Source organism: Prenolepis imparis, unplaced genomic scaffold (assembly GCF_030444845.1).
Source record: "Prenolepis imparis isolate NDT839.2.m4 unplaced genomic scaffold, iyPreImpa1.0 SCAF_6, whole genome shotgun sequence".
Taxonomy (NCBI): Eukaryota; Metazoa; Arthropoda; class Insecta; order Hymenoptera; family Formicidae; genus Prenolepis; species Prenolepis imparis.
In genome coordinates, this window is record NW_028141164.1 from 5,950,854 (window position 1) to 5,971,592 (window position 20,739).

At 34.7% G+C, this 20,739-nt stretch overlaps 3 protein-coding genes and 1 non-coding gene across 10 annotated transcripts; 1 reads left to right on the forward strand and 3 right to left on the reverse strand.

Moving 5' to 3' along the window:
- Positions 1 to 6: 6 nt before the first annotated feature.
- On the reverse strand, positions 7 to 1,240 carry Rpl24 (ribosomal protein L24). The gene is made up of 5 exons (XM_083040973.1): positions 1,166 to 1,240; positions 961 to 1,036; positions 732 to 817; positions 503 to 664; positions 7 to 183 (listed from the first exon to the last, which is right to left on the reverse strand). The coding sequence occupies exons 1-5, from the start codon at positions 1,168 to 1,170 to the stop codon at positions 48 to 50; spliced, it is 465 nt and encodes a 154-aa protein (XP_082897099.1). The 5' UTR covers positions 1,171 to 1,240; the 3' UTR covers positions 7 to 47.
- LOC145937983 (small nucleolar RNA SNORA79) lies at positions 235 to 366 on the reverse strand. Its single transcript, XR_014425659.1, has one exon. It is a non-coding gene; the product is annotated as a small nucleolar RNA SNORA79 (small nucleolar RNA).
- A 214-nt stretch (positions 1,241 to 1,454) lies between the features above and the next one.
- Positions 1,455 to 3,796, forward strand: LOC145937696 (uncharacterized). The gene is made up of 4 exons (XM_083040965.1): positions 1,455 to 1,561; positions 2,033 to 2,367; positions 2,827 to 3,074; positions 3,228 to 3,796. The coding sequence occupies exons 2-4, from the start codon at positions 2,099 to 2,101 to the stop codon at positions 3,647 to 3,649; spliced, it is 939 nt and encodes a 312-aa protein (XP_082897091.1). The 5' UTR covers positions 1,455 to 1,561; positions 2,033 to 2,098; the 3' UTR covers positions 3,650 to 3,796.
- Positions 3,211 to 19,895, reverse strand: Nompa (no mechanoreceptor potential A). 7 transcript variants are annotated; one of them, XM_083040925.1, is made up of 20 exons: positions 19,615 to 19,895; positions 15,983 to 16,115; positions 15,259 to 15,350; positions 14,745 to 15,006; positions 14,336 to 14,465; positions 14,113 to 14,264; positions 13,576 to 13,851; positions 12,710 to 13,021; positions 12,221 to 12,316; positions 10,880 to 11,690; positions 10,362 to 10,760; positions 9,590 to 9,771; positions 8,678 to 8,856; positions 8,155 to 8,303; positions 7,287 to 7,433; positions 6,938 to 7,027; positions 5,984 to 6,365; positions 5,716 to 5,885; positions 5,423 to 5,566; positions 3,211 to 4,896 (listed from the first exon to the last, which is right to left on the reverse strand). In XM_083040925.1, the coding sequence occupies exons 2-20, from the start codon at positions 16,056 to 16,058 to the stop codon at positions 4,689 to 4,691; spliced, it is 4,257 nt and encodes a 1,418-aa protein (XP_082897051.1). In that variant the 5' UTR covers positions 16,059 to 16,115; positions 19,615 to 19,895; the 3' UTR covers positions 3,211 to 4,688. The 7 variants fall into 7 exon arrangements, with proteins under 7 accessions (XP_082897051.1, XP_082897055.1, XP_082897053.1 ...); XM_083040929.1 differs by having other exon boundaries at positions 3,212 to 4,896; positions 12,710 to 13,009; positions 19,615 to 19,894; XM_083040927.1 differs by having other exon boundaries at positions 3,212 to 4,896; positions 10,362 to 10,763; positions 12,710 to 13,009; positions 19,615 to 19,894.
- Between the last annotated feature and the right edge of the window lie 844 nt (positions 19,896 to 20,739).

Below are 20,739 nucleotides of genomic sequence, written 5' to 3' on the forward strand. Positions count from 1 at the left end.
AGAAAATGAGAATTATTTTTACTTTATTTAAATATAGTTACAGCGTTTTAACGTTTTCCTCCGACGCGAGGTGCAGCTTTTTGCGTCACCTTAGCTACTTTCTGTTTAGCTACTTGTTTTGCTTTCGCAGGAGCAACAGCCTTCTTCGTCGCCTTTACTGCTCTCTTTTGTTCCTTTGCAGCCCTGAAAACAAGTAACAATCAACATTATTATTACAAAATATTACATAATATGGATTGTATGAACCCGCAAAAACCAGACAATGTAATTAAAAAATACAGTCCTGGGTGAAGCAGCTCACTTTTATTCTAAGACTATCTGAAATCTGATATAGCATAAGAAGCTTTATTAGAGGAACAGATGTCTGTTGTGCAAATAATTTATCTCCAAGTAAAATATGTTTAGTAACATTTAATTTTGTCATTTTTTAATTATTTTTCTGGAATTGATAATTTTTAAATAATAATAATTAATAAATAGGTATAATGAAAAGAATACATACTTGATTGCTTGTTCTCTCTGAGCTTTGCGAATTTCTGGTTTCATGTTACGTTTGGCCAAGATATCTGTGAGAGAAGCGCCCACAATAGCACGCTGGAACTTTTGAGCACGTCTCGTCCTCTTTTTGGTTTGTTCCTCCTCCTGTCCCTTCTTATGTTTACGTCTGAAAAATATATTAAATTTAACAGAACGAAAAATCACGCTTGTTACAAAGCAAGAAATATTTATACCTGTATAAGACGGTCCATGTCACTTTCCTAGGATTACGTCTCATCAAATGTGCAGACTCGCATTTTGAGTTGAGAAAAGTGAAGGTCTAAAAAAACGAAGGTTATGTTTGACATGTGCACTGACACTTAGAACAAATTGTATTTATGTGCAAAGATTCGTCACAATAATTAAGTTAACGAAGCTATAACTAATAAAATTATCTTATTATTGTTCCAGCTGTACTCTCACCTTTCCGTCAACTTTGACCATGGTTTTGCCATGGCCCGGATATATTTTGTATCCGCTGTACGCACAAAGACCGATCCTGTAAATATTGAAGATATGTTAATTACGGACATTATGTTAACGCAATGCGCCACGTTTTCGTTGTAAATTCAACGAGATTGCATCGAAAACATTGGATATATATTTCGCATAAATAATTTCAACTTACTTCATCTTGATACAACGGCAAAGAAAACGCTCGACAAAAATGGCCGACGTTTTCCCGTCTCGTGAACATGGAAAGAGTGTATTATAGAGTGCGCTCTCGTTAATAGAATTTCGATGAAACTGTAAGTATAGAGTGCGCTCCAAGCGTTTGATTTTCTAGGGATTCTATCGATTGACCAATCAGGGTAAAGGAAGCGTCGCCTCTGATTGGCCAATCGCACGATTCGATAATGGGTCAAGTGGCGAGTCCATTCTATAAAACTTTCTATGGTTCTTGTAACCGGTTCAACGTTTAAAATTTCTCGAAGAGGAGAGTGATACTGCGTAGTATTAATTGCTCTTTTAATAATCGCACATCTTCTATTTCATCTTTGAATCTCGTATTTAATATATTCTGGTAAGAATAATCATGTAATATATTATTAAATAGAAATGATGTTAGAAACATATAGAACAATAATTTCAATTCGGAAATATATCATTCGTATATTAGGCAGCTCCGAGAGTGCGTGAGAATGATATAATTATATTATGCAAATTAGTTTGTAGACACAATAATAATGATTCTTATATTGGAATTTATTCAATTTTGTTAAAAAGATCTTGTATATTTTATATCTCTTTCTACATTTTACTTGTGAAATTGATAGAGCTCCCCCCCCCCCTCTCTCTCTCATCTCTCTTCTCTCTCTCTCTCTCTCTCTCTCTCTCTCTCTCTCTCTCTCTCTCTCTCTCTCTTTCTCTCTTTCTCTTTCTGATTTAATGACTCGTAAAAATAAGACGTAGCAAGTTTAAATATTTTATAGAGAGCAAAAGTAAAAAGTATTCCACAAGTTGCGCTAATAAAAGCCAATCTAACCTGAATTAGGTTTAAAAAGGGGAACGTCTCAAGAGCGAAACAGTCGAACACTCGTGTTTCATCCCGTGATATAAAATGGCATCCGCGTCTTTCAAGGGTACCCGCAAGACGTACAGCTTCGAGGAGCGGAAAATTCTGATATCGTTAATAAATAAGCACGAGATCATCGAGAACAGAAAGTCGGATCCGATCTCCATATGCAAGCGGAAGTCGGCGTGGTCGCAAATTGCCGAGGAGTATAACTGGATAGTCGGGACGCAGGGTGCGCGTTCCGCAATACAGCTCAGACGTTGCTGGGAGAACATGAAGGCCTGCAAGCGCAATCGCGAGGAGAAAAAATCTCGGTAATTAACTTTAAGTAACAAAGCAAATATTCGTAGAGCCGAATTAATCGAATCTGAAATTTAACAATTAAAAAATTAAAAGAATATAATTTAATGAAATTTTGTACTTCGGGATTTTTTATAGAGATATTTAGATTATTGACAATCAGAGCAGAATATTACCGAAAAGATCGAATAAAATTCTCGCTTGAGAAAAATCTCTTTTTTACACGCTAAAGATATACTATTAATATTATTTATTATAATTATATTAGAGTATTACATATATTATAATATATAATATTTTACATTATTACTTAACATTTTATTTTTCTGTAATATTATTCTATATTATAGATTAAATATAAAATAATTAATATAAAACGCAATATAACGTTTATAAAATGTAATTTTATGAAAAATTAATATAAAGTAAAACAGCACAGAAGAATGCTAAGTTAATTTCTTATGATCTTTTAGTGATAGTACGAAAGCAATTTATCAATCAACAAAAGATGAGAAACGGGCAAAGAATCAATGCTGGGAGAGTGTAACTTGCAGCCAAAATACGTCGGAAGCGCCAACATCCACCGGAACTGTTGGATTACCACCGAACGTAGTATTCGAGCCGAAAGATTCGGAGCCATTTACATTGCAAAGCGTTTGCACTGCTAGACCTCAAAATCTAAGCTGCTCGCGAAAGAATACGAATAATTGTAGAGACTCAGGTAAATAAGAGAGTTTCTTCTCGCATATTATTATGAAATTAACACATAGAGATAGAAAATTTACTTGTTAATTTGATTTTACTTATTAATTTGATTTTACTTATTAATTTGATTTTACTTATTAATTTGATTTACTTATTAAATTTGATTTAGGTGGCGATGCATTCAGACAAATTGTTGTCAATGGGAATAAATTTGACGCCGTTGCATCGCTCCACGATCCGATGGGTGATTATTATGAGAAGTTTGTGGAAAGAAACGCCGATTCGCCAGTAGTCGATCAATCGACAGAGGATGGCGTTGAGAAGAGTCACGCAAATTTAAGACCGACTTCGCAAACTTTAGTCTCCCCTATCGTTATGCAAGAGCAGAATCGTAAGAGAAAGTCGGCGCAACGAGAAGAAGAATTACATGTGCTTGCGCTCTCAGAGGCGCAATTAAAGGTCGACATTGCCGCTATGTTGAAGGAGGAGGCGAAAATCAAGTTGGAGGAAGCTCATTATCGCAAGGAAGAGGCCAGGCTTAGAATGCTGCTGTTTACTTACAAACTGGACAGAAAGGAGGAGGAAATTTAAAAGGATTAAAAAGGGACCACTTTTGTTGGACACAACGTTTGGAATATGTAAGTTAGCTATTTTTTCTTTATTTTTGTTATTAACGATCCTGATGTTGGTGCTCAGAAGCAAGATGGATCGATAATGTAAAAAATAAACGTAGTTGTGTCTCTATGCAATACAGATTTACTTTTTATATAAATGCAATTATAAAATATAATTATATATAATAAATACAAATTTTCTGATCATTTTGCTCGCTAGTAGTAAATAATAACTATAATAAGATTATTTGATTTGTGATCGTTGAAAAATCACGACTTTCCATGAAGGTAGACGTGATGAGAAATTGACAAAAATCCGAAAAGTTAAATTTTATTCGATATATATGCTTCAGTATATATTCAAGTTATTTTGAATAAAAAAATAGAGTAGAGAATTCTAATACCATGTTTTTCTTTAAATATGAAAGAGATACAACTATATGAAGAACAAAAAAATTGATTTTTCAAAATACTGTCAAATTCTATGTTTAATGCGAATTTATCATTTTATTATATTACCGTAGAATTAAATGTACTACTTCTTTTTGCGCGCGCGTCTTAAGATGTTTTTAATTATTTTAAATTTAAATGGCTATATTATGACGAGCTATTTTGCAGTCATTTTAGAATGCCATAAGTGATATACGATATTTTTGAAGCATTTTTAAAGAATGTCTTCGTAAAGCGATATCTTTAATATCTTCGCAATTACTAGTGTTAATATTATATATATATAAATATGGATAAATTAACTTATCTGTTTGATGAAATAATGAAAATTGATCTCGACTATATTTGGAATTCATTTGAAGGATTATCGAGACAAATGCTTTTAATTATCAGCAGTGAGAGAGATTGGCAGTGTATTATTGACTAGCGGCAGAATAGGTCGTGGATACTGAATTATCGCGGATTTGTTAATTAGTCGCTTTCGTATGCATTAAAGTAAATAAATAGAGCAAGACTCATTCGCCATATATATGCACTCTCAAAATCGGTCTTCTCGAGTATTTGTTCTACATAAGATGAAAGTTATCGTTGAGGGCTGATTTCGCGGTGTTCGAGCAATGAGTGATTTCGAAGAGCGAGGGATCAGTGTAAATCGGTTCACTCGGATCAAAACCGCTACGTCGTCCAGTAGATAATCCCACAGCACCCTCCAGAGCGGTAGATGATGAGACGAAACGTTGACCGATAGCGTTGCTCATTGATCTCGAGATCGATCTAAACACGATCGTTTATATTATAATTCTTACATTGAGAGAGAATTTTCTCTTAGAATTTACCTAAAGAAAATCATGGTAATCGTGGGACAATATGGTATGGAAAGATTTTTATGAGAATTTCTCTGATTAATATTTATCACAATAAAAATAATAATATCTATCACAATAAAATATAAAACATGTTTGATTAATTTTACTAAACTGCATAGTAAAATCAAACATATTTTATATTTTATTGTAATAGATATTATTTTTATTTTGATAAATATTAATCAAAGAAATTCACATAAAATTCTTTCCATACCATATTGTCCCACGATTACCATGATTTTCAGAGTAAATTCTAAGAGAAAATTCTCTCTGTGTACAATTCTATACAAATATAATAAAAATATAATACAAATACAATAGAATATATAATACAAATTAAAATATTAGAATTATAGATAAAAAATCTATAATATAGTAAATATATTTATTACGTTTTTAATTTAGTATTTAATTGCTATAGTTTAATCACTTACGAGGCCTGAAATGGTTTTTGAAGTCCTGCTCTCATGAAAGAAAAGTTGTTGACTCGGCTGCTGTACGGTTCATCGGAATGGCTGCTACGATTGCAGGTCTTGTCGAGTCTACGATTTTTCATGATCACGGAATAAACGTATTTTCTGAAATAACGAGTCACTTTAAATTTGCTTAATAGATAGAAAAGATAAAAACTCGAGAAATTTTATTTTTACACTTTTATTAAATCATCTCTTTAAATAATGATACGTTAACGCGAAACGAATTCTTAGAAGTAACGTGTAATTTTTACCTGTAAACGAGCATAGACAAAAGAACGATGGAGGCCAAGAGAACGACAAGGATTCCCACTGCTGTAACTAATCCGTAATATTCGTTTTGAGTTATACAAATATTTTCCGGGATCTTGGTTTGTCTTTCAACGACCGTTTCATCTTCGATGTCCATTCTTGAATCGAGAACCTATATCAAAATACGTTAGCGTTATTGATCGTAGAAGGGAAACGGCATCTCTTCTTACTTCTTCCGAGTGCGAAATGAAAAACGATCTATCTGGATACCTCTATCATTTCTCTGACATGCTCTTCCTCCTCCTCGTTCTCTCCGGTCTCGGGCTCATCGTCCGCGATACCGGTCGCGTTGAAGTTCATCGTCGACGCCTTCTCGGTGTCGCCGTCCGTCACGGTTATCGGTGACATTTCGCCTTCATCCGCTACCGTATCATTATTTACGTCCCTTCGCCGTCTGCCGAAGGACGGCTCGCTTCTACCGGTACCACCGGAGCAATACGCCGGTTGGCAGCCTTCACGGCACGATCGCACGTTCGCCTCGAACACCAGGAAATTTGATTCGGGTATTTTGAAGGCGTTAAAGCGGGCCTCGAGGCTGTCGCCGTCACGAAGGCGATCCAATCCCGGAAACACGTAGTTGTCCACGGGACAGCTGCACAAATTTCCGTTGGAATTACGCGACATTTCCTCGGAGATAATTTAATTTATTTAATTATTACACGTAACTCGAATAATCTATAATTTATTCGAATAATCTAAAAAAGAAGCCAAAATAGAGTATTGATATTGCATTGATTCCAGTGATATGGATATCTACTATTATAGCTGTTTTTTTTATATATTATACACTGAGAGAATTTACCCTGAAAATCATGTAATCAGGTAATCGTGGAACAATATGGTATAGAAAGAATTTTATGAGAATTTCTCTGATTAATATTTATCACAATAAAAAATAATATCTATAAAATATAAAATATGTTATATTAATTAATCAAACATTTTATTGTGAGATATATTTTTTATTGTGATAAATATTAATCAGAGAAATTCTCATAAAATTCTTTCCATACCATATTGTCTCACGATTACCATGATTTTCAGAGTAAATTCTAAGAGAAAATTCTCTCAAGTAGTTTTATCTAGAATGTTTTTTACATCTCTTGTTCTTTGTGGGAAATTTATATTTATTTAGGGCTTTTTAAGAGATTTGGTTTTTCTTACCCGTATCTGTCTATCAGTTGAACACTTCTACCAGAGTAGGGATCTCTTGCAATAACATTGGTAGCGAATATATCTGTTACGTAATTGGATCTATAAAAAATAATGATTATTAAAATCCGAGCATAAAATAATTATAACGTTTAGAGAATTTTAAATTATATAGAGGTACATATAATACAAAAATTAATTTCAAAGTCGATGAATCAAACAACGCGGTATAAATGCGGTGAGACATGTCGCGATTTTCTATCTATATTTCTTAAAATCTAATTTAATTTTGATGATATATAATTATTTATTCAATCATTTTTTTTGTATATATAATTATAACGAAATAAACAATAATTACCCGTCCTGAGCTTCGAGTCTGAAAGTGAGAGGGTCACCAACAGCGATAGTAGTCGTAGGTCTACCCTGGTAGAGAATCATCAAGCGTACTTTGGAACTCAGGGTATTTTCCGCTGGGAGATATTCGATGGGGATGGGAGACCCTGATCTACACAGCGCATGTACGAGTCCTCCATTAGTGAAATTAGGAGTTATTAAATAATAGGTAGAAAAATATGTGCGAAAGAGTGAAACTTAGTTCGCGTAGTTTATAAAAAACAGTAATAATGGTTAACAAATTATAATTATTTGTTCAACAAACAACAGTTAGTGTAGAAGGTTTGTTATGTATAATATAATATAAATGTAGGTAATATATATATATATTGTACAAAGAAAATAGAATATGCGTGATATTTTCGAATACATTTCGTGTGATAAAAGAAATTACACGAACGTGCTTGCACCAATATACGGATGTACTTGCACAAAAGATAGAGTGTTTTACTCTACTCGCAATAATCCGTTTATATATAGATATATTTGTATTAACATAAAAAATTTATAAGCAAGACGAGTCTAGAATAATTTTGCAACAATGCCGTAATATTTGTTTAATGAGGATTTGATTTGTTTTATAAGGACAAAAAATTCTTGATTTGAGAAGTTAATTTTGTCACAGAATAGTCCTTGCATAAAAAATACAATTTGGCAAAATTGTACGAGCGCGCGCGCTATAATGAAAAATATTATTAATTATGTTCAGAAATATTTTTCGATATGAGATCTCATCGAGATTCAATATACATCACCGTGAAATACGCTACGGCATTTTAACGCGTTAAAGATCATACTCTCGGTGCAAGACACGACCTCTCGATCGATATGACCTGGCATACCCGGCACCGATGTAGCCGGACGTGACGACAGCCTCGCCAGGTCCTCGAAACAGGCACGTCAGGTTGAATCGCTTATCTCGTCCGGTTTGCACGTAGTCCGAAAATTGCACCACCACGATGTTCGTCATCGTATCGCCGTACTGCAAGCATTCGTGTCTCTCGTCTTAAAGTCTTTATCGCGTTTATAATTACAATCAAACATTAATAATTTCTTTTAAATGCCACTGAAAACACAAGTACTTTATTAGTTAAAAAAATTTGAGAAAAAAACTTTTGCTATAAGATATAAGTTGTAAGTTATAGGATATTACTTTTTGGTATATATTCAAATGTCTAGTAATAAGTAGAAGAGTCAACGATATCTCAGACTACATAAAGTAATTTAAGACATTGAGCAATTTGTGAAAAGTTTGAAGTTCTTCGAATGAATATATACAGGGCAAAAGTTTTTAATCCAAATTAAATCGGAGATTACTTGTGGATCAAGTTGTTAAGCGGAAATTGCCACTCTTACTCTCTGTGTGCCGCACTCAGGGTATCCCTGTGGTCCGCTGATACGAAGCACGTTCACGGTCCCGCCGTTCCCGCGGAAGAAGCAGCGATCGTAGTATCCGTACGTGTAAATTCGCCCAATGAAACCCTCCGGCGTCCTCAGAGTAAACTCCATCCCATCCTCACTACAGACTTGACTCACTAGAAGCGTAACAAAGTGCAATTCATTGATGCGAGAGTAGTTTCCGGAAAATCGTTCCAGGACGAGAGCACGATGTTAATTAAACCGAAGTTAATTAAACCGAAATTGACATTAGTAAAGGAATATTAGAAGACAAAGGGAGGTGATAAAATCTGCGAAATCTCGTAAATACAGAAAAGACATATAAATTTGATGATTGTTGAAATAGATCAATGTTAAATACGCAGTTAATTATATTGTTTATTGTTATTAAAAAGTTATCAGATTATTGGAAAGGAATAGGAAATTAAGGGGAGTCCTAAAAGTGCATCACCACATCGAGTTTTAGCACTTGCATTGACGTGCAGATATCGTAATTGGTTGCAACGAGATTTTTATTGAAGGAAAAGAAGTAAATAAAAAAAACAGCATTAGATTTATTTCGTAAAAGTGAAGTAACGTGCGATACAATAGTGCAATGTATTGTATAAACATACAATAAGTAATTATTAATGTGCAATTTCATTATTAAAAATTAATTCATTTTATATGGAATTGAATCTCGCTGAAACCAGGTTAAATCATCATTTTTTACCAAAAACTCGATAAAAATTTGACAAAAGGATAAATCTAAATGTGAAATTTGGAAATTTTATTCATCTTTTTCGAGTACGAATATTGAGAAAAATTTAATCCTGATTTCGAGCGCGTTTTTCTTGTAATCAGCGCCTTACGGACGGACTAGGCGCTTACCGTCCAGACATTCCCCGTCCGCGCCCTGACGACCGTTGTTCCTCTCGTAGAAGTCGTAATCAGAACCCGTGTCGTAATAAACTGGGTTACCCATGTCCATGTCCCTGGAATCCCTGTCGCTGAGCTCGCAATTGTCCCTCTCGGCCCCGTAAGGCGCGGCGTAGGGCCGGTAATTGAAGGATCTGCAAATGACGTTGGGAATTTGCGAGCATTGTTCAATCGATTGCGCAAACAAACGCTGCCGGATCATTCCTAATTCAATCTCGAGCTCCCTTGACATCGGGCATCTTGTAAATTAATCATCGAAATTTTACGTCTCACCGTTCTATATTACACTTTTGTAAAATATTCTTTCTTTTACAGAATTGATTATTTTTCTGTTTCATATGTTATATGTAGGATCGATAGTTAATCCGATTTTATGTAGAAAAATTGCTCTTCTATTTTCTATCTGTTTTAATTCATTTAACAATTTTTAGAAAAGTTTATACGTCTGATAATTATCACCACATCGTTGTAAAACGTACTGATTTAGATCAATGATCTTGCTTATTTGAAAAAATTTATTTTACGTAAAAAAATATCAAAGTATATATTTTTTTTAATTGTATAATTACATGAAAAAATAACACAGAAAATTTTTCTGTAGCAAAGTTATATTTTAAGTTAAATATTCGAAAACTCAAGAACTCATTCACAGTGCATAAATATCAATATAAATTACCCTCTAATTTTTACCCATTATTTCTACAAGTTCGATCATTATCATTACCTGCAAACGAAGTCTCTAGCATCAGCGCATTCTCTCTCGCACTGAGCTAAAGACGAGGCAGTGGTATACCGTCTGACAAACGGCTTTCGCACCCTCGTATGAGGTCCGACTTGTCTAAAATTGTCCTGCTCGTCGCATCTGGATATTAACGGAGGCCTGCCTATGATGGGCCCGCCGGCGGTACCAAATGGACGAGAGTTGTAGACACCACCTTCACCTATGTACCCGCCACCCACGATACCGCCATCGTTACCACCGTAGCCTCCGAATCCTCCAGCTGGTCGCGCCGAACCGTAAGGACCAGCGGGATAATGAGGTCGCTCGGGAAGATGACTTTGAGGACCGCGAACGTCATCGACGAATCCGTGCGAATGCATTCCGTGTCCTGGCGGCGGATACCTGCTGTTTAGCGATTCAAATTGTCAATCTTTTTAATATGTGTGAAATTTTAATATATTTATTATATATTTCACATATATTTATTATATAAATTGTGTTTACAAAATTTCTCAACTCACCGATTGACATAAGGATCCTTCTCGGGAAATCTGCCAGTGGCTGGATACCGTTCATTCGGAATTCTATCACCGCCTAATGCTGTAGGATATCGATCCAGTGGATCTTCTGAGAAAGGATATCGGTCAACCATATTCGGATAGCGATCGCTGACGTCGACAGGATATCGGCTCGGAGTTGACGGATATCGAACACCATGTATTACAGGATATCGGCCAGTCGCAGGATATCTGTCTGGTGTTCCGGAATCGGGCATAGGGTATCTATCGCTGCCGATAGGTTGACGATCTCCTCCTCTAACGGGATATCGATCGGAAATCGGATATCGATCGGAAATCGGATATCGATCGGAAATCGGATATCGATCTGAGATTGGATAACGATCTCCAACAGGATAACGATCAGACGAAGGATAACGATCTCCTGTGGGATAACGATCTCCTGTGGGATAACGATCTCCTGTGGGATAACGATCTCCTGTGGGATAACGATCTCCTGTGGGATAACGATCTCCTGTGGGATAACGATCTCCAGCGGGGTATCTATCGGGATATCGGTCGCCGTAAGTATGTCGGTCTGGATAATTGTCCGAATCACCCGAAGGATACTGTCCAGGATACCTAGTATCTGGATACCTGTCATCTAAAGGACGACGATCGGGATAACGATCTGGATAACGATCAGGATAACGATCTGGGTATCGATCTGGATAACGATCTGGATAACGATCTGGAGTACGATCTGGATAGCGATCGGGATAACGATCCGGTTTGACACTGCTGGAATATCCTTTATCATAATCATCCGGGTATCCTAAAAATAATATTTATCTAATATTTATATTTATTAGTGAGAGATAGAAAAAGAAAAAGATTATTATCTATCGAAATCTTATATATTATAACTTTATATTTATATATAAAATATTTTATACTTTTAAATAACATAGAAACTTTTTGTAATGAATAAATAAATAATGAAAAATTACAAACATTGTTAAAAATGCGACTGTTTTATTTTATGTTAGGATTGAATGCGAATCATTATATTTAAAAAAAATAAAACTTGAAATTGATTAATCACATTTGGCGCTAAATATATAGTTTGAGTTCTGTTTGAAATAGCTTCAATATTCGAGCAAATTTACATTAGATTCACAAGATAATTGTGACAGATGATATTTACAATTACGTTTGTTTAAACATATATATTATGTGCTCGAGATCTCTCATCTCATTAAAATAATTTACGTGTTTCAGCAATTCTATAAATAATTGCGCAACTTTATAGAACGAGTTGACGCATGATAGGTATGTTGAATAATTTAATAAAATGATTCTAACCCGGTCTTCCTAAAGAGGGTCGTCCAAAGTTTGTGTCCTGTCCCAGAGGATCCGGTCTGTATCCAGGACCATCGCGATCTCCATCTAGATATTGATCTGTCAGCATAGTGTATCATTATATTAAACATTGAACGCACGACATAAAGTTCCATGACAGATCCAAGAAATTCGCGAAAAGTGCTATTGTGCAGTGATATAGGTCAATCTATCGACCGACGTAATCGTACGTCAAGGATGAATGACGTTAATCTCAAATTTTCCACAGATAAGAGCAAAGTCAAATGTATGCAGCCTTATTCTTTATTATTTCTACTTATATTAATCTTTTATTTTTATTATTAAAATGTTTAATTGTGTGTTGAAATTTTTTTATCCGATGCGTGTCATCAAAAAGGATTATTACGAGAAGTATATAGAATATTCACAGAACTCTGTTTATAATTTGACGTTTCCTCTCGCGAATTGATGAACAGGTGAATCGATACTCACGCATGAGATTCTCGTAATAGTCGTAATCAGCATCGTAGATAATCCTGTGGCCATCCCGCTGATTGAATCGGCTTAATCGACAGGTGTGATAATGCTCGGAGTAGACGGCACTGCGGCATTGGAAGCTCGTTTGCCGGAGACATTCGTCAAGGCACTCGCTGAGACTGCGTCCAGTGATCTCCGAATGAAACTCACCGCTTAGACGCGAATTTCGATAACGCTGGAAGGCTGTGTCTGGACGTCGACCGTCGGAGAAGAGGTGCGACGTCGAGCTGCTGTCCGGGTATTCCGAACCGCGCGCTACGGATGGATCTACGTTTCGTAAGTGGGCATTGATAACGAATTGTGAATCACCAATGAACCATTGTTATTTAATCTTACACCCTGTTATATATATTTGAAAATAGTACGAGGCATGTGGAAATCTTGATTCATTAATATAGAAGAGCCTTTAAATTCTTAGTGTTTGATTCATTAACTTTGCGTGATTAATTTGTGTATTATACAATTTTACTAGAATTATGCATTTAATAAAATCTTTATTAAATCATTTATTTACACCAGAACCGAGTTAGTAAAATGTGTAAAATTATACCAAATTTAGCGATTAGTAAGACTTAGTAAATCTAAATATTTTGGTAGTAAATTTAATAAGAGAAAATAAATAACTTAGTAAAAGATTAATTTTTTGAAAACATAAAAGTTATTTTTTTTATTTTATTAAATAATACTCTATTTAACATAATTATTCTAATTTTATTTGTTATATAACATTTACCGAACATTATGAATTTTCTCATGCAAAACAGAAACAAATAAAACAAATTAATATTAAATAATAAAATTAAAATGTTGCATACACTCACGATTATCTAAGCAGACGAGATCGTAAAAGTGATGACTGGGGCTGCTACTAATGCCAATATCGTCCTTTTGCGAAACTGAATCTTCCTCAGATATGACGCATTGTCGAGTTTGCTCGTCGAACTCGACGCTGCGACAGAAATATTTCTCCGCCCTAAGACATAGTGCTTGACACTCGTCCAAAGTGAGGTTCGTGTAAATATCCACCTCAAATGGACCGCGTAAACGTTTATTTTCTTCTTTGACAAATACAGCGAGACCGTCACATCGTCGCTCAGCTAATCAAAGTTAAAAATTTTTTTTATTTGGATATACAAAAATATATGATTAAAATGTTATTTGTGATATTTCATTATTGTTTAATATTGATATATATTAACTAAAATAATTTTAACATTTAAGGTCTTTTAACAATATTATGTTTTCTGTTCTTATGCGATATTTTTAATTATTACAAGAAAATTTCTCACACACATATAATTTTGAAAGAATTTATATATTATAAATATTTGTTACACATAAAAATATTGCTAACTTACCATTGAGACAAGTATTTTCGAGATAATCAGAATTTGGATCATCCTCTAATAATTCGGGATGAGTTCTTCGTGTAAAACGACTGAGAGAACAGCTTCTCAAGGCAGTGTCGTATGTCGCTGATCGGCAGACGAAACTGAACTCGTTAAGACACCTAAACAGAATATTAAATTGAACATTCTCGTAAAACAATGATTAATTTTTAATCTCTGCGTGCATCTATACCTGTCTTCACAATCGGTTCTGTTCGCAGCACTGACTTCTTTGATGTCCGTTAGAGGTAACTTCAGCTTCTTCCTCGGATGCCTCTCAAATACATAACGACGGTTCGAGCATTCCCTTTCTATTCTATCAGCTGAGGATCAGGAACAAAATCTCAACTTTTAAAAAGTAAGTGGAAGTAAATCAAAATTATAAAAATTTTAAAAATATTGGATACGCAAATAAGAATGATTTCTAACTTTCTTTTCATGAAACATTTTTCGCTTACAAATTCTATTCTAAAGCAACGAAAAATATTATTTCAATTTTCCGGAGACGAGCAAATCTGTAAATTCATAAGTTCGTAAATTTCGTGGCTGGTATTTCAATTAATGCGACGCGACGATATTTTCTTTTCTAATCAAAAACTTACACGCCAGACACACTTCGGTAAAATGAACACTGTTCGGTACGAGCATGAGATTTCCGATGCCCTCCGGCTGCGCTTGTTCCCTCGTTAAATAACAAGTACTCTCTTCGTACTCAGCCGCGCCGCTAAAGGACGCAATTCTACTGCCAGGTTGAAAGTCAAAGCTCGTACACGCGCGGACCAAGTTGTTCGTCGCCGTTCTGTCGCGTAGACAGAGCTCTTGACACTTTTCCAGAACCCTAAACGGAGGCGCCGAGTCTCGTACCTGTCGTAAACCAGAATTTTTTAACATCTCTTACCGCGATATGCAGTAACTTTTTTTACGCGACAACTTTAAGACATTCTAATGATGAAATTAAAATACGTGGATCTCATTCGATTAAACTTTTACGTGCAGATAACATTATAATATTGCAGGTAATTTTCTACTTATAAATATATTTGAAAACATTTCTTTATGGTAAATCGCGCGATAGTTAAAAAGGGAATATGAAGTATTTTCAAAATACGATCTTACTACATCGTCGTCGAAACCCTGAAGTTGTTGATCCGGAAGTCTCTCGTAGACGACCCTGCCTAAACCACCATTGCAGGTTGTTTGCGCTGAAACTATAATAGTTTTCTCGTTAACGCTTGTTTGTCGGTCATCGAGCGACAGATCTCGCTTCTGATTTTACATACTATTTCGAGTAAAATAAGCGCGAATTATTATTTCCTTTCTACATAAAATTCAGGCTACTTCCTCTAGTCGGATAACGCAAACGCGCGTGCTTCGATTTTTATCAACGCGATATTTTCATGCCCTAAGTGGCACGAATAGTGACACAATGCCAACAATGTCGCAAGTACGTGACATCGTTCCACTTATATTCCGCGACTTTGCTCGTTTGCTAAAATATTCAACTACATGTGAATTCCAAACAGCAATGCGCATTTTTAGAATTCGATTCTCATACCGAATAAGGAAGCTCTTGATATTTCGATTTTTATAGCAATAAATGTTGTCACTTTGATGTGATCAATATTTTATATATCTTAATAATGTGTTTCAATCATGTAAAATGTTTTTACAATTATAAATTTTTTTTCATTAATCAAATATAAGAGATCTTTTCTCTTTCTGATTTTTTTTTCGAAAATAAAACATATTGAAATCGATATGTAATGTATGTTTACAGTATCTCTGTTCGATTTCAATTGGAAAGAAGTTGCGGAAAATTTTCAAATTGTCGAAAACTTACCATTGACCAACAAATTCAATACGATGAACACCCAGACGATTGGCAGCATGCAAATTGATCGGTGAGTTCTCCACATTGCGATATTTAAATGTAACGATTACTATATCGTATACATGCCAACCGTAACTTAAATCTGAAATACATCATTAAATTTTGATATAAAATTGATATAAAAGAAAACAAAAATTTCTTTGCTTTAGAAGGATGTTATTACTGTTAAAATTTTTGCTGATTTTAATTTCGTTTTTGTTATAACATTATTATTAAATGCGAGTTATTAAAATAATATTGAATTATATTTTGTATTTTCTGTGAAACTTCACGAATAGTAGAAATTGAGAAACAGGCGAGAATGTACTTCTCGCTTTGAAAATAAGGGAGAAATTTAATTTATGTCAGAAGAGAGAAATGTTCTTCTAAAGTCTAAAGGATAGTTTTGTATTGAAATTTAAGAATGCAACAGATCTCAGAATTATTTACAGGCTAAACTATCACAAGAATACTTTTCTATCCGTATTTTTCTTTTCGTATGAGATAAATATCAAAGAGAAAATATTAATATTTTTCATGCTAAAGGGAAAACATATAAAAGTTCTGAAAAACATATTTAATTGAAAGAAGACATATATTTATATATTTATAGTATATGCATTATTAATTTATAATAATATAATTGTAGAATGACTGTAGTGTAGAGACGATTACAGTTTAGGTTGCATTATATATAAGTTCAAATCGAATTAAATAAATTGCATATATATAATTTAATATATGCAATTGTATATGCATATGATTTTATATTTCATTTTACTTTCCCCATTAATATTTAAATTAAATGTATAAACAAATTAAATAATTTTTATGGTAATTAAAAAATGTATCTCTCTAAAGATAAAGCAAACTTTTTTTTGTGGACAGTAGAAAACAAATATTGGTTGAATTTAGTTTTCCATTGTTACGAAGCATAGTGCGTATAAAAAAAATTGTAGAATAATTTTTACAACTGTTTCGAAATCGTTAAAATATTTTCTCGGAATTTCCCCAGAGGACACAATAAAGAGGTACAATAAACACATACCCAGTTTTTGTTCCTCGTATGAAAAAAAATACGACACGTGAAAAATGGAAATAAAGATAAAGTTTACGCGCGAGAATAATTTATTCAGACCAGCGGACATTTCCATGTGTTCGAGATACGCGGGGACAGCGTGTCCTACAGAGTTTATGAGATTCCTGACGAGCGCTCACCCTGAACATTTCCACACACTCGCACCCTCGCACGCCCGTATACGCGACTGCCAAAGGACCAGCACACGCCTGTAAGGGCAACGAAGCGTGATTCCAACTTTCAGGCATTACATTATTAGCTAGTTGCCATTATCTGTCCGGTTATCGTGACTGTGAAAAAGCGCGGGTTCAATCATCGGAAACGAAAGAATTGAGCAGAGTTATCTTTACGCGCCCAATGATTTCATCAATTTCAATCTATGGTGAGAAAGATGCAATATTGTGTAATAGCTTTCAAAAAATAATTTTGCATCTTTGAATTTTTTATTATTATAAAAGAATCGCGACATTTCGTCGCAGTGCTTTTTCCATTGTATTTTAATATTAATTCTTTCGAATTAAGTAATAATATTTAATAATTAAAGATAACATTAATTATTATCTGTTTGAGTTTTAAATCTGGAAACTCATAACATATAAATTTTATAATATAGTATAAGTTTCCATAAAAGATAATACATATGAATGTTAATTCGTCTGAATATTAATTAGTGTATTATTATCTTATCGGTCTATAATTTCCGCTTAAAAATCACGCGATCGAATGGTGGTTGTGCCAATGCTATGATGGGATGTTCATAATATCGATATCGTACCGTAAAGAGGATTTTATTATCGGGATAATTTATGTTTACTCGTTGATGAGCGGGTGTATTTTCAGTTCATGATGAATGCCAATTACTGTATGACCGTGGCTTGTTCACCGATTGTGTTTTATCGTTGTCGACCCGCGACACTGCTTATTAATCGCGTTACGGTTTATCGCCCCGGTAATTGCGTCTGTCAGCAACAACGCATATATAAAAGCTTATTCTCATGTTAATATCATCGGTCGTGAGGGAAAATTATGGCGCTCGTTCGTTATAATTCGCGAAATGTTACACGCCGTGCGAAATTACATTTCTGTAATTGCCCTCGCTGGATTTATTACACGCTGCTCGTCGTATGCAAATCGTTTGGGGAAATTATTCGGATTAAGAATAATTAAATGTGTCATTACATACGAGTGAATTACCCGCCAATAAAAACCGCGAGATTACTGACACCGCGAACAAAAAACATTAAAAATGAAATAAATGTTAAATTATATAGAGAATTATATATCCACGTAAAATATTTGTAATCTACGTAAATATTTTACGTAGCTGTTTCTTTAATATCATTATATAAATCTCATCTAGTACTATAGTGGAAATCTTTTTGAACAAATTTGGATTTATCAATCGCAGAAACTTACCTGCCGATAATTAGAAATGTTTTGTTTTTTTTAGAAATGTGTTGTTAGATGAATAAAAATCATTTTTAAAAAATCATTGATTTAATTTACAATTACGACTTTTTGAAAGATTACTTTCTGTAGCAGCTTTATTGTGTGCTTCCACCACCAAAGCTATTGTCGGTACTTTGAACCCTGTTGGCACGCGGATGGCATTGTTACGTGCGTACTCGTGTCGAACCGGGAATGAATTCGGTCATTGTTGTGTGACGTTGATGTTAATGGAACGTTCGCACGCAACGACAAATTATTATCTGGCAACGCTAATTCCGTCGAATTAAATTTGAGCGCGATGCGAAAACGTGGGACACAAAATTGTACAAACGTTTGAGACTTCGCGGGTGGTATTTTCGCGAGAAAATATACTATAGTGGCATTGAAAATTATTATAGAACGCGTAATGCAACACGATTGCGTGACTGTATAAAAAAGATCGCGGAAAATCCTTACTGCATCACACGATTGCGTAAGAATTCTTCTGAGAATTATTATAATTATAGTGATACAAACAAACGCGTACAGCGTATTAATTGCTACGTAACGCGTCATTAGAATAATTGATTAAGATTACAAGCCGTTGTAATCACGCGCACACACAAGAAATTATTTTATTTCTGCTTATATATACGCAATTGTATGAACGATGCTATATAAAAAAAAAAAAATACTTTTTTTCATTACTGCACTAATGAGAATTAATCGTCACGTGTTTATCAGAAATTTAATTTGAAAATTTATTATGAAAATATATTTCAAACAATGTAAATCTTTTAAAACTAATATTTTATTAATTAATCAACTGTATCAATTAACTTTATACATTCTCTCTTTTCAGAGAAGAAATAATACCAAGAGTTACAAACGAATAAAATAAACTCTCATATGAGCGCGTGATTTAATTTTTTGCGCGTGCAATAATTTCTTAAAAAAAGAGCTACAAAGAATTATAATTAAAAATAAGCAATTACGATTGAGACATTCGCGTAATATACATTGATATCTGTACAGGGATTGTCAATCACGTGGAGAAACAAAGTTCATCAATCAAAGAGAGAAAAATATATCTCACCCGAGATGGACAGCTCTCCCCTAGAGAGAGGTCTTCGTTTTTTATCTGCGAACCCTTTTTCTACCCCAGTGTGATTGCGGCTCTGCTGGAAAAAAGGGACAGCGAAGAGAAATCGTCGCGAATGGGTTTCCGATGTGTTTCCTCGTCCTGTTGGCCGATCGCGCGAAAGAGAGGCGTGCGGGTGTACGCCGATATCACGCGTGCGGTGCGAGTGGCACCCGTAATCAAACTGACGGTCAAAATCGGCGGGAAGCGTGGAAATAATGGGCAGACACCTGTGCACATACCTGGGAAGAGCGGAGAGAGAATAGAGCAGCAAAAGAGCAAATCGTGCATCGTCCCGATGAATGGCCTCCGCGTATAGACCGTAGGGGGGCCCGTAGGGGAGCCCGAGGAGGGAAGGGCCCCCACGTCCGACTTCTGGCCTTGCGCGCAACGGAAGTGGACCCATTGTGTGTCCGGTTTCCGTGGGGCCATCCGGGAAAACGCGCGGTGTGTCGCATGAGGGCCCCAACGAGCGTTGCAGATCGAACTCGGAGCCGACGTTCGCCTATCTCTCTTTCTCTCGTTAGCGAGGCTGATTGACTCGCGGCGGAATCATGGATTAGAGATTCCCAACCGAGGTCAACCAGGACGAGATCGCGCCATCATCGTTGGCAGAAGGCAGCGAATCGCTCAACGATCGACTGGATAAAACGATCGGGGAGAGGGAGGACGAGAGGTGACCAAGCATCCTAATATATCGAGGTTCGTAATCTTCTGTTCATCATATTAGCATTAGAAATTATTTTCTTTTTATGCGTAAATAATTTTTTTTTTTTTACTCGTTTAGATATATTCTGTGATTTTTAATTATTGCGGAGAAAGAATTATATATATTTTTCATATTAAATTTCAAATCTAATAATTTTAGTAAAGAGTTGTAATATATATCCAATATAAAATAAACCTTTAAACAATTTTATAAAAATAATAATCTTATCTTTTTTGATTCGAAATATAAAAGAGGTATTTCACTTAAAGATTAAATATAAAATAAGTAGAGATATATATAATGAATATAAATTAAATGAAATATATAATGAATATAAATTAAATCAATAAAATGGAATATGCAAAGTTTTT

Bases quoted from the DNA above. Each gene is read 5' to 3' on its own strand.
- Rpl24 (XM_083040973.1), bottom strand. The intron at 818-960 runs GTGAGAGTACAG...TCGTTTTTTTAG, and splicing joins TGGTCAAAGTTGACGGAAAG to ACCTTCACTTTTCTCAACTC. The intron at 184-502 runs GTATGTATTCTT...ACTTGTTTTCAG, and splicing joins CAGAGAGAACAAGCAATCAA to GGCTGCAAAGGAACAAAAGA.
- LOC145937696 (XM_083040965.1), top strand. From the start codon at position 2,099: ATGGCATCCGCGTCTTTCAAGGGTACCCGCAAGACGTACAGCTTCGAG. The intron at 2,368-2,826 runs GTAATTAACTTT...ATGATCTTTTAG, and splicing joins CGCGAGGAGAAAAAATCTCG to TGATAGTACGAAAGCAATTT. The intron at 3,075-3,227 runs GTAAATAAGAGA...AATTTGATTTAG, and splicing joins GAATAATTGTAGAGACTCAG to GTGGCGATGCATTCAGACAA.
- Nompa (XM_083040924.1), bottom strand. From the start codon at position 16,058: ATGTGGAGAACTCACCGATCAATTTGCATGCTGCCAATCGTCTGGGTG. The intron at 13,852-14,112 runs GTAAGTTAGCAA...AACTTTGATTAG, and splicing joins CGAAAATACTTGTCTCAATG to CTGAGCGACGATGTGACGGT. The intron at 13,022-13,575 runs GTGAGTGTATGC...TACGAAACGTAG, and splicing joins TCTCGTCTGCTTAGATAATC to ATCCATCCGTAGCGCGCGGT.